The 14,607-nt window shown below is 33.4% G+C and overlaps 1 protein-coding gene across 2 annotated transcripts in view; it reads right to left on the bottom strand.

Moving 5' to 3' along the window:
* Positions 1-1,220: 1,220 nt before the first annotated feature.
* LOC106873516 (uncharacterized) overlaps positions 1,221-14,607 on the bottom strand; it is a 152,649-nt gene continuing 139,262 nt past the window's right edge. For both annotated transcript variants that reach the window (XM_089363757.1, XM_052973284.2), the window contains one exon: positions 1,221-6,381. In XM_089363757.1, coding sequence (XP_089219883.1) covers positions 5,359-6,345 — 987 coding nt within the window. In that variant the 5' untranslated portion in view covers positions 6,346-6,381 and the 3' untranslated portion in view covers positions 1,221-5,358. The remainder of the gene's footprint in view (positions 6,382-14,607) is intronic.

Raw genomic sequence — 14,607 nt, 5'->3', positions numbered from 1 at the left:
TACTGTCCTGATGTCATATGGGCCGCATATCTTTTGTATATTTTTTCAGAGAGGCCTTTCATATAGGGCAGGCAGACTGTAGACAATTTGTTGGTTGCATCTTCTCTTTTCCTCAGAACTGGAGTAGATGGTATGATTTGGAGGTAGTTGCTGCTGAATAGCTTGTTACTGAGCTTGATCATTTCTTCGTGGTGGGTATCACGATCGCTACTTATATTCTTTGCTCGATGTTTTAGGCACTGAGCAATTCCTCTCTTTACACTGTATGGCTGGTGGGAATTGAGGTTATGGTATCGTCTAGTGAAGTTCGGCTTGAGGTATACGGATGTCCTGAATCCATACTTGGTGCGTGTTATTAATAGATATGACTAGTGTGTCCTGGAGCTCCTGCCAACGAATTTTGAACGTGGAATTGCGAATGAAAACACTTGCACAAAATGTGTGCCTCGATTGTTCACGAACGATCAAATGCAATCACAACTGAGTGTGTGTCGTGAACTGAAAGAACTGCTGGAAGTTGATCCAGACTTCTATTCGAAGGTCATCACTGGTGACAAAAGATGGTGCTACTACTACGACTCGGAAACGAGGCAATGGAAGCGTTCAATATCACCACGTCCCACAAAAGCGTGTCAATTGATACCCAATGTCAAGAAGATACTGATTTGTTTTATCGATGCGAAAGGAATTATCCACACAGAATTTGTTCCTCCTGTTAAACTATTAACCAGACATTTTACTTGACAGTTCTTATTCGCTCGATCTTGCTCCCTGTGACATTTTATGTTCCTCCGAATGGAAAAAAGTCCTTAAAATAAAATGTTTTCTAAATGTGGAAGAGGTGAAGAAAGAAAAAGGGCATACTTTCGCATTCAAGACTTCTTCGAACAGCGGAAAACACATCTAAAAAGATTCATTTCCTCAAATGAAGAAGGCTTTGAAGGTGATAAATATGTAAGCTCAAAATAATTTTACAAAATCCCGGTTTCTTTTGGGTACCCACTCGTATTTGTGTGTGTATGTATGTGTTTGTGAGTGTGTTTGTGTATGAAAAATAATGCGCTTCTTTATACAGTGAAATAATGGATATCTTGAACACTGTATCTTAAATAAAGACCTCCACATGTAGAGAGAGATATGTCACGTAAGCATAGATTTCTAGACGAATAATTGTGATAAAAAAATAAGTATTTAATTATCAATAATAACAATAAAACGTATTAATGATCTCCAATGTATTTTATTATTTCAATGCCACCGTATTACCTGCATTCTAAAATATATTAATCAATTTCCGGTAACATATAAAATATGATTATATTTGGTTTCTGTTGTATTTTGAATGATAAACTCCATATCGCGCTTCTTTATTTGAGTTCTAAACTGATTTGCTCTTTGTCAATGCGTTTTTTTTTCTTTTCATTTAATGATATTCTCAATTAATGGTAAGAAATCATACATAGAGCAAACAACGTCAGGCACATCAATGTCGAGTAAAACTTTTCAGCTATGACTTGTTTCTCGTTTTTAATTCAGCAAATTAGCGTAGAATATAAATCGTATTTATTATGAGAGACAGTTACAGCAAATATACATCCATTTCCCAGGTATCTCGTGAATTACTTGCCAAATATCTTCTTACAATTTGGTGGGTTACCTATTTGAAGACTACATCTCTCTGACTGAGAACTGATGACAATATAAAAACTCCGCTGTTGGCAAGTTTCGGACACAGATTTCCAATGTAAAACAAAAATAAAATCGTGTTATTTTCCATCCCATAAACCTTCATGGTGTAAGTTCTACATTAGATATGTTTCGTGAGATGTTAATTACGCAGTTTAAATGAAAATAGTTTCATATTGCTTCGTCCTGTTCAAAGATGTTTATCGAGAATGTTAAATGGAAGTTATTGTTCCAATTTTTATATATTGTTTTGGACTCGGAGACGTACAATCTTGGTGGTGAATTCGAAACAACAATATGTCTAAATTGAAATAAAATGAAGCACAAAGTTACCATCCATGAAAGGAATGGAAGATTAGACTTATATCTATTCATAATTTTAAAACATGTTATGATTGACTGTATATTATTCAGCTCGTAAATTTGTTACCATTTCCTAACCGATCGCAAATCTTTGACCTTAGCTATAAGATAATAACACGTAAATATTCTGTTATTTCAAACATCAAGTTCTTATGTCATTTTTTAATGTATATTGGTAAATATCAGTAACAAAATACAATGACTGGCAACGCAGGCGGTTAGAGGAAACGAAATTCATTTCGTATTTAATATAACTGAAAAATTACAATAGATACATTTATTCTTATAATTTAGCGTTATAACTGTTTCTATTTTTAATAATGTGTTCTCTGAGGGCATATAACATGAGAACAAAATTTTTGTACATCCAAAGTTAAAATATAAAATATAGGAACCGCCATGAAATTTTTCACTTTATTAACAGTACAAATTTCCTCTGAAATATGACGTGAGATTTTCGATGACAAGTATGCCACATATCTATATAAACACTCTTTCACTCAGGCATATATGTGATAAGTGAATCAGTCTATACGTCACAAATTATGCTCTCCGAGTATTGCGTTTCGTATGCTATAATGCTAATTATGGGGATAATAATATAACAAAATATAAAAATATATTCATGAAATATGTGATGCTGATATGACTGGATTTCATATTCGTTACTGTTACGAAAAATATTTCTCGTCGAAGAAATGAATATATCATTCTCTTACATAAGAAACATATCAAAATCAACAATTTAGAAACCACGGTTTATTCCTCGTAATCAGTAAATACATGACCATTGGTATAAATTTAAAGAAGATAATCTTCTGCAATAAAAGATCATCAATATCATATTGCTTACTAAATTAGACTTAATATCATTCATAACACCCAAACGTTTCATTTAATTTGGGGCAAACGGTTTATCTATCTGTGGATTCAAGAGAACTGAGTACGATATATGTGTCCAGAGATTTGAGAGTACTGATAACAGCTGTCTCCAGTCTCATGTATCACAAGTACATTGGTTGAAGACTGGATTTTATTTTGTCAAGAATTACATCTCTAGAGAGCCTCCATTCGTCATAAGCTGCAGCTATAATGTCAATTAAGATACTCATTAAAGTACGTAGCCTAAATTGAACATTCACAACGCATTATTAACTGGTTCATATCAAAGCCACCTACAATATTTATCATTTCATTTGCTCATATAATGTTTATAGAGTGTTCCCTCAAGTATTATACCTCAAGAAAATCTTAGATCTCAACATTGCTAAAATATTTATACACTAAAAATTTCCTTCATGTTGACATACACTCGAATTTCTTAATAAGAGCCTATAAATGTTAAACGATACTTTTCCGGTTGATAACGTTCTGCAGTTGACATCAGATTCCAAACGATATTGTTTCCGCTTTACAATTTAAATTTTTAATAGATTTTACAACCAGGTGTTTCTGTGTTTATTAAATTTCAGGAACAGAAAATGGCATATACATTTTCGAATATATGATTGACATAATACAAAGCTTATTGTCAAAAATTACAAAAGGCTCTCAAAAATTTATTAGATTTAATTATTTTCGAAATTCTGTATCAAGAAATGATAAGCAAGCAGACATGCAAAGGATTTCATGAACAACTTATGAATAAATAGCAATCCATTTATTGATGAATACCGGTTTAATATGGTCTTGAAGTACTTAGGGAATTACACCCTTCGTGTCTAACTATATAAAGCAACACGCATTTTTCAGTTCTTAGAGTCAAATCTCCTGTATTAAGGTCTTTGCCAAATTGTCTTTCTCTGCATTTCTTTCTCATTATATAAATATGGAAGTTATGTTGTGAAAAAATATTCAGGTATTGCATTTGAGCAGGAATTCATATTTTTTCAAATGCTGATTTTTGGTAAATCCGATACTGGCTTCTTATTTTCATGTAAAGTTATAAAATTTACCAGAGTGTTACAATGGACAATTGTGAGAATAAATGACTTGACACTTGTTATTGGTACTAATGTATCATACTCACTTGGATGGAAGGTCGAAGTAAACTTTAGTGTAATTATAATTTAGGATGAAACAAGACCTCACTAATGGTAAATAGTAATTTGTATGTTTTTATGTTACATTCCCACATCTCAACATAAATATTTACTACGTGACTTATGCCAATTACAGCAACAGTGATTATTTTATTTTTTCACACTGGTTTCTATGACACAGATTCGAAAACATTCTCCTTGGTACATGGTTGTTACTTATTGATTCAATGCTGAATGATTGAGAGCAACGTCGATACCGAGATAGATAGGAGAAAATTAAATATTGCACGACAATATGTCCATATACATAATGTTGCCAGAGCGACACATTCACCAAAAATATTATTACTGATGTGGCTTCCTGACTAGACGCCAATGTATTTTGTTTAAAATACTTGTTTCTGTAATTATTAGTTTGATAAACGTTTCATAAGCCATTTCCTACAATTACTGTGAACGTGTTCCAAGAAATAAACAGAAACATATTCAACAATAAAAACAAAGAATGTTTGGGCATAATCCATAAGCACATTATCAATATAAAAAGATATAAAATATTGAACTAAATTATATAAAGGGAATTTAATCGAAAGAATAAAACAGTGTCAGACCGGTTACCAAAGGAGACTTATATCAGTTAAAGTTCAATACATTATGTAAATTAGGTTAAAAATCCTTTTCTATAGATTTCACATAGCGATAAAAAGATTAAAAGAATATTCACAAAATCATTTATAAATGTCCGAAATGAGGAGTTTTATATATATATATATATATATATATATATATATATATATATATATACTTGCGTGTGTGTGTATGTGTGTGTGTGTGTGTGAAGAGAGGGGACAAGAGAGAGTGTGTGTATTTTAAGAATTCCGTTGGCATGGTATCAATTTAGATACTATCTTTTTGTAATTTTATACTATCTTTTTTGAACATCTTTGAGACAGCCATTAAAGTGATTTTATATGTCCTTTAAAAGTAACGATTGTAAAGTACTTTCTTTCGAATTTTACATTAAACACCACATGGAAAAGAATCCTTTGTCCAGTTGCATGAACTAAGTTTCCCTTATTTATTTATTCATTCTGTGTAAATATTTCGATAATTCCGTGAATCTGCTTCAATGCATAAACATTCGTATGTTTATCTCGGAGGGATGAATATTGATTTCATTTTTCAGGATATAATGGACCCATTAGATATATTGGATAAGCTATGAACACAATAATTGTTATATATCTTGTAACAATTCTGTTTTATTTTACACTGTCGTTTCGTCCGTTGGGACAGCGATTACACGTGTTTTACTCGATTGGCACGACAGATTTCTGCACAAAGACTTGAGGCAATTAACAAACGCTTGCCTATAACTCGATGAGAAAAATACATATACTATCGGCTTCAGAGCAAAATAAGCATTGAAAAGTTGTTGGAAAATATTGAATAATGAAATTATTTCTTTATTGTACACTGTTTCCATGAAGTTGAAGGTTTGTGAAACAATATTTGGAAAAATAAAAATGTAGTATAAAACGGTCAGAGCTACAACAAGCCGGTATTCCTCTGTCCCATTAGTTATGCTGTGGTCATTGCTTGTATCTGTCGAGTAAAGTGGTAAGCGTACGCAACGCAGAAGCAACATAATATGGAAAATGACAAAAACTGCCGAAGGACATATGGACATGAAAAATGTATCAAGTACATATATTAGTTTCATTGCTGACTGAGTTCCTGTAATTATTGTACACATTTTCCTACCGTATATTTCACTTGTCCCGAAGGTCCAGGTCTTATATAAGTATCCTGTAAATGCGAAAATAGTTATTCCGACAAAACACAGCGTAACCATTCCAGAAGAACGCATAGAATGATATTTATTTGGAGCAAGAGAGGAAAAAATTATTAAAAACACAATCCACGCCAAATACCAAAAGGAAAGGAAAGCAAAGTAATGACTGCAAAATACTTGAATTTGGCACAGGCCGGGAGCTTCGTAGATGTCCACAGAAAAGGATTCGATCCATGTGAGGAGAAGACAAAATAAGTATATTGTATCAACAATAGCGATGGCCATCAACAACGGAGCAATTTTACTTTCCTTACTGTGAAATTTTTTGAACAATATGGCGGTTAATATGTTTGTCGTCATGCCAAATATAATCGCAGAAGGCATGAAATACTGTCGCAGAACGAAGCTGATTTTCGCAAACTCGTCTGGTTCCAATGCATGTGTAGCTGACGAATTCATTGCAGTTTGGTGGTTGAATATTCATTAATGAGTCAACTATAAGTAGATAAAAGAAGAAAAAGCATTTGTGAGTTACATAAATATACTATATATTATTGAACATTAAATATAATTATATCTCTTTTTACTAGGAAAATAATGGAAATTCAAAATTCAAAAATGTACGGCGAATAAAGTTAAGGTATGGTCTGGTTTTCACGTTTTTTGTTATGGTATTTTACATTTAAAAATGTATTTTGTAATTTTCATATAGTTCACTTAGTGCTTTCGTAAGTTCGTAGTAATAAATAGATTTCAAAATTAATTTAACAGGCAGTTGAGTTTTTGACAACTATAGTACCTCATAGAACGTTCAAACAAGCTGATTTTTGGTTATGCGTTTTTAACCAATCCTCATGCAGCTTACAAAGCATGGTTTGACGGGCGTACCGATATTCTGTAATTTGCTTATATTCATATGTTAAAGATTTTTTTTCTTAAATTCACATCATTAACTGATTGTTATATTATTGGTGGTATTTCCGTTCGGAACAAGTTTGAACTTTTTAATAAGCCGTTTTTCTTTTGCCTTTCTTCCAAACTCACATGTGTCATTAAGTTTGTGTAAAGGAAAAATTAGAAACATTTTCTGACCGCATGTTTCTATATCTTCGGTCAATGAAATTGGCGAACATTCATGTTCCGGATTCGATGTCTGTGTACTCGGAGCTTTCCGGTAATGCATTCCTGTCTCGTCTATATAGTTCCTCGTAATTCGGACATGTAATGCAGTAGATCTAATTTCTGCTTTTGCAGTTCATGCCTGCATTTGTGAAAATGTGTCCATTGTTTGTCCTAACGCGTCTAACATTATGCATGTATTGACACTTTCCATATCTGTTACCATTAAATTTGGATACTGTAAATGATACATCCTGGTTGTTCATGTCAAAGTTTGCCATTGTTAATACTGTCATTGTTAATAGATTCCTTTTCACACACTCCTTGACACAAGTGAGTTTTGAAGAAAGATAACGCGACCATGTTTTAACATCCTAATTTGGACCAAATCCCTAGAACATTTGGAAGAATTCAGCACCCTCCTCAACAATCTATACCTTATCTCAAATTCGCAAGAGAAATGAGCAACACATAATTACCATTTCTTGATATAATGGTAGTTAAAAGCAGTACCACAATCACAACTTATATTTATTACGAAAGCACAGTTACACACCAGTAACTGAATTTCAAATCATACCACAGAAAACGCATCATCCCTAACTGTCTAGCCACGAAAATTTGTACTATAGTAGATGAAAGTATTTCTGCGCAAGTAAAATTACACTTCCCTAATTATAGAAAATATCATGCAACGAGGAAATGAGATAACTATAGAACAACTTAGGGCAACCCGAAAAAGACGAACCCATAAATGGAATACAATACCGTTACAGTAACACGCAATCCGCATCACCAAAATATTTTTAACATCATCAAAACAAATTTACTAATCATAAAACGGTGAAAAATTAAAAAGCACGATAACTAATCAAACACTTATTTTAAGCAAAAGGCAACCATCGAACCTAAAGAAAGGCAAAATTCAACATGAACGAACAGGATTAAACATGTACAGTAACCAAGTGTAATGATAACAGATGTGGAACGTATTAATACATGCCTACCGGTAGATCCATTAGAACGAAGAATAGACAGGTCTACACTAATGCAGATATGAACTGCAAAAGCACATATTTGAAGTACTGCATTAAATGCCCAAATTGCGTGGAATTGCATATATATACAAGACAGGGAATGCATAATCGGAACGCTCACGAGTCTACAGACAACAAATCTGGAACAAGAATGTTCACCAAATATCATTGACCGAGCATATAGAGATATGTGGTCAGAAAATATTTCTAATTTTTCCTTTCCATAAACAACATGACACAAGAGAGGTTGGAAGAAAGATAAAAGAAAAACGGTTTATTGAAATGTTCAAACCTGTTCCGAAAGGACATATCAAGCATACAGCAATCAGTTAATGATGTGAATTAAAAAATGTCTTTAACATATGAATATAAACATAGATTATCGGTACGTCAGGCAAACCATGATGTTTAAACTGCATGAGGATTGGTCAAAACATTTTTGCAAACATTCAGCTCGTTTGAGCGTTCTAACAATTATTACAGTTGTCAAAAACTCAACTGTTAGTTGAATAAATGTTGAAATTTGATGATTAATACGAACGCATGAAAACGCCAATTGAACATTATGAATATTACAAAATACTTTTTAATGCTAAAATACCATGATAAATAACGTAAAGCCCAGACCATATATTTTAACTTTATCAAACTTATATATTATTCTATACGCGTTCATACAAATAAAGAAAAACAATGGCATCAGTCTTTAAGTTTCAATTTTATAAAAGGCGAAGAGAAACAAACAGAAAGAAGACAGAGAAAGAGGAAAGAAAAAGAAAAGGAAACAGATGAATATTTAATGAAACACTTTTGTATAAATTTGATGATACTCTCCTGTCATTTTATTCATTCCTCCAGGGCGTGATGTTAATAAACCGCAGCGATAAAGAGGAACGTCGTCGAGGTAACTGACAGAGTCCCAGTTTTTGAAAGGTATGAAAGAAAAGGAAATGTTCCATATCGTGAAGCAAAAATATCACGTGTTTAGTATAAGCAGTGAAAGCTAAAACGAAATAATTGCTATTCCGTCGTGTAGTGTTTTCGCTCTCGACTCACGCTCAGTTTAATAATAACTGCCTGCGCATTGATGTTTATCTGGGTCATGGCATCCAGATCTGTGAGACCGACAAATGCCGCTGTTAGGACCGGACTAACACCCATAGTGGATCTAACGACCAAAAAGATTTTCCTCCACTATATAGGATCTCTTTACGTTTCCTTCCAACCGCTTGAAGATTTACCTTGCTCCTGTCTACACAGCTGGCAGAAAATGAGTTGTAGGTGTAATTCAAATGGTCAGCTGAAACTCCCTGAGAATTACATTAATGGTATGCATATCAGTAGAGTACCTAGCCACTTGCACGTTTAATTTTATCCTCATGTGGTAATGAAAAGTGAAAGTGACATCCAATATTTGCTGTAGCTTTTTTACTTTCATTTAGATACACGGTTTGCCTATGTATCTAAATACACGGTGTGTCTTTGTATCTAAATACACGGTGTGTTTGTGTATCTAAATACACGGTGTGTCTGTTTATCTAAATATCTGTGTATCTCTGAAAATACTGATAAATATTTAAGAACACAAAACGAACGCCATCTTCCTTTCAGTCACCACTCAATATCTTTCTCACTCTTTCTAACTTTCTCTCTCACTTCGTCTCTTTCCCTCCTGTCTCCTGCTTTTAATTTAACAATGTGCGTATGTGTCTATGTATGTATTTATATATCTACTATTGCTTCAATGTATGCATCAGTCTCCTCTGGAAATACTGAAAAATATTTGAATACAAAAATGGAAAGCCACCTTTCTTTCAGTCATCACTCACTGTCGCACATGTTTGAATTTTACTTAGTCTTTGTACAAATTGGCTGCAAGTCTCATCCAAAGACCTGAAGCGACAAGTTAGAAGTTCATGTTGGTGTTATGCTTAGGGCGTCATATATTTGGTTTTGCATGTAGTATTTTTCTTGAGAACGATAACAAGAAATATATAAGAAAATTATGAGTTTGTTTTAAAATATGAGATTACATAGACAGTATTTTACATCGGATTTGGGCAGTTCCCATCAGCACTATCTTTTTAATTCCTGCCATTATGGGGTTTCCTGCTATCTGAGCAAGGTAGCAATCAGCCGTTTTTGCTATCACTAGGTAGCAATCAGCCCCTTTTGCAATCATTATTATTATTATTATTGTTGTTGTTGTCGATTACCAGTCTCATAAGCGTACACCAGGCACAAGCATCATATGTGCGCGACATTGTGATCTCATACCAAGATAAACAGTGGTTGATTTTGCAGGTGGGGTGCAATTAGTCTTTTCGTCGGGCCGCGTAGCCCATCCCACTCAAAAGCTCCATGAATATTTGTTTTGAAGATAATGAAAAATACACCCACGTTGCATAAGTAAATTACTCAAACCCCCAAAGAATTCCTCTCTGCACATGGCTGTGATGCTCCCCCATTACTACTGCCTGTGATCAGAAAGGCACATATTGTCAGTCACTAAGGGACATGCTTAACTGGTTAAGATCAAACAACTCAGAAGCAAGTGTATGTTACTGAACAGAGTATTTGCTGTAGCCCATCCTCTATAACAAGACAAAACAATGTACATTAATACACTTTCAATCACTTTCGTTGAAAAGCAATCTAAGTCACTGCCTGGTATTTATTATCATTATTATTATTATTATTATTATTATTATTATTATTATTATTATTATTATTATTATTATTATTATTATTATTATTAATGTTGTTGCTGTTGTTATTATTATTGTTGTAGTTGTAGTTGTTGTTGTTGTTGTTATCAATAATATTAATATGCTAACTTTTTGTTTTCGTACTTACCTGTTGTATGCGTTACACTTACTTCAAAGAAGTGTCAAATCGAGAGAGAGGAGGACAGAGAGGAAGTAAGAGAGAGAGTTAGAGAGAGAAAAGGAGAGCGAGAGAGAAAAGGAGAGCCAGAGAGAAAGTGAGAGTGTGAGATACAAAGAGAGAGAGAGAGAGAGAGAGAGAGAGAAAGAGACATTGAGTGATGACACCATTTGTTTCGTGTTTTTAAATGTTTCCGAGAGGAAATAAGAGAGAAATAGCGAGAAAGTGATAGAGACAGTGAATGACGACGGCGTTCATCGCAAAAGAAGTAGATACATATATAATATATACATTATTAAATCAAAAGCGGGAGAGAGGAGAGACACAAAGGAAGTGAAAGAGAAAGAGAGAAACTGAGAGAGACAGTAGATGCGTAAATCTAAAGATAAGTTCATACATAGATACATACACAGCAAAATATTGGATGTTAGTTTTCACTTTTCATTAGCACACGAGTATAAGATGAGCTCAGAAATGGCTGAGTACTCCTTAAAGACATGCATGACATTAACGTAGTTCTCAGGGTGATTCGGCGTCACACAGAATATGACAAGGCTGGCCCCTTTGAATTACAGCTAGAACTCGAGACATGTATGTGTATATATATATATATATATATATTGATAGAAAACGTAAGACAACAAAAAAAAGTTGTGGACTATCTGACACTTACTTTCTCTCTGTCTGTCTGCCTCTCTTTCTAGGTATTTGTTTGTGTTTGTGTGTGCATGTATGTGTATGTGTGTGCATGTACGTGTATGTTTATATGTATATGATTCTGTGTGTTGCCGTTTTGAATTCCTTTCTTTGACTGACATTAAACTGGTATTAAAGGCTTAATCACACACACACATACACACACACATTTGTTTTAACTCATTTCAACTGCAGCCATACACCAAAAAATGTGGTGTTTTGATCAGCTAAAAAAAAGAAAACATATTTTGGCTTCGGAATGAAACGTCTTTTACATCCTATATTCTTTAAGTTAGAATTTCTGGCTCATTTGTTGATGTGTCATCGTTACACATCCGCATTACACCTTCAAGATCGGAGAACCAGTTAGAGGCCCGCTAGATATATTTCGGCATACCAGCAAACCACAAAAAAGCGCACCAGCCAGTTTCACTACTATCTCTAAGCCCGTCATATATAGTACCTTTTTATGTATGTATATATATATGTATGTATGTATGTATGTATGTATGTATGTATGTATGTATGTATGCATGTATGACTGTGCCACCACCACTATTACTTCACAACCGATGTTGGTGCGTTTGCGTCCCTGTAATCTAGCTGTTCAGCAGAAGAGACTGATAGAATAAGCACCAGGCTTACAGGGAATAAATCCAAGGCTCAATTTATTCGACTAATGGGTGGTGCTCGAGCATGGCCACCGTCAAATGACTGAATAAAGTAAGAGAATAAAAGAATAGCAGAAAAACGTTCTGTACCACTAAACCAAGATGGTTCTTTGAATATGTACGATGTATTTTAAGATTAAATATTAATTCCCGCTACGTTTGTGTGACAGATATTTTGGTTGGATTATATAGTAAATGGTGTTACATTAATTTGTATATTCTATGTCACAATAATCTTTTCTAGGCCTGAAATTTTTGCGGAGAGGGGCCATTTGATTAGATCGACCCCAGGACACAACGTGTACTTAATTTATTGACCCTGAAAGGACAGAAGGCAAGGTCGACTACGTAAAGAACGTAAGGAGAAACCCATGTGCATTAGATTTTCTGTCAGTGGTACTATTACATTATGCACTCATTATATTATGAACACGTTCACAAACTGAAGTAAGTGGTATTCGAAGTGGTATTGGAAGATGCGCTGTGGATAGCCATGTCAGCGCCGATAGCGGTGAGCAGGAATATATATATTAGAGGCTATTTAGATCGCTGCAATTATATTTATACGAAAGGGTTAATGTTTAAATTATGTATCAATATGTGGCAAAATCTCGTTTCGAATATATTCTATTAAACGTCTTCAAAATGAATCGCATAGGTATTCAGTAAACTTATAATTTACGTCCAAATTGCAAAACTTTTCATTAAAAATATTTTTCATTATGTAGGTATATCGTAAAGGATATATGAAATATCATTCATTATGTATGGCCCATCTGAAATGATTCCAAACTTCCCCATTTCCTCATTATCTGAAACACAAATAATTGTTAAAAGACAGTCGGGAATTGAAATTTATGTTTTGCTATCATTCTTGTTAGTGATGGTCGATCTGCAACGATATTCATTTGTTCATCAATTCGCAATCAACTGTACCTTCTAATTCAAATATAACATTGTTAGATTATTCTTAAGTGATAAATTACGTATTAAATACAATAAGAAACTATTATTTGATATATCACATTTGCGATATATAAATCCCTAAATGTTTGCTTGATCTTTCATACAAAGTCATGACTTGTGAATGAAATACTTTTACAAGGAGAACAATGAAGCGCTGGGATGATAAGCAGCATATTCAGGCATATAATTACTACAACATTTAATTAAATTCAAGTGATACTGTTCATATCAAAAATAAAATCATTAACAAACACCACTGAAGTATAGAAGAGCTAGAATATTCTATTTGATATTTCGTAGATGTCGAATATGTTTACAATATATACCCCTTTCGTTTGTATACATCCAGTACAAATTGGATTCAAGGATTCTGACATTCAAATTGTTTCTGTGTTAAAATGTGAATTAAAAATATGAAAAACTTGTAGTGGATTCATTTTCAAAATGCAAAAGTATACCCGTATATATGAATATATGCGAGTGTTTTTCGAAATTATGTGAGAAACTTCGGTTTTGAATATGCCATTTCACGTTTAACAATCGAATTAATTTAAAGTTCCTATAATGTTCGGTGTTAAAGTCTTTACATGCCACATGTCATAAATAGATATTGTCGAAGATGATGATGCAGGCAATGCAACTTGTGCAAATAGTTATATCATAAAAATAAAGTATTTGCTTCTCATTCATTAAAAAGTATTGTGACTCGTAATTGTACAGTATTCATGTTAGACATTCAAACAGATATTTCCCCTATTTTTTATACAGATTGTTATTTCTGCGTGGGAAGGCGAAACTGTAAGTACAAAAACATTGATTTTCAGTGTCTGCAATCTCTTATTCAAGTCATTTCATATACAATTAGCTGTAAATGACTAAGTCCATTCCATTTATAAATTAGGTATATTAGATAGAGAGTTTCACTAATTGTATTGCTTTATCCACTTGCGCGATTAATTCACATAAAAAAGTGTAGAGTGAAAGAGTTTCTTACAAGCTGAAGACATCACCAAATCAAACTTGGTGCGACTTACGTCATTTAAAATATTGCTGCTTATATTCCAAACTAATTAAAACTATTAGCGTACAAATACAGGAAAAATATTGTGAATTGCGTTTATTTCATGGAAACTAGGAGTGAATCGTGGAAATAGATTTCGTTTTATATATTTTTAAAACAATTTACTTGATTACTTTGTAAGTGAGAGTATGGAAAAATATAGATGTAGACTTATGATTGGACAGTACGTCTACACATCATGGGCATACAACATACCCAAGGGAACTGAAGGAAGGGCGTTTCATAATCGAACTTGGAAACATCTCAACGATGTGTTAAAAAAAAA

Source organism: Octopus bimaculoides, chromosome 15 (assembly GCF_046866305.1).
Source record: "Octopus bimaculoides isolate indiv1 chromosome 15, ASM4686630v1, whole genome shotgun sequence".
Lineage (NCBI taxonomy): Eukaryota > Metazoa > Mollusca > Cephalopoda > Octopoda > Octopodidae > Octopus > Octopus bimaculoides.
This window is presented reverse-complemented; position numbering and strand designations above follow the sequence as displayed.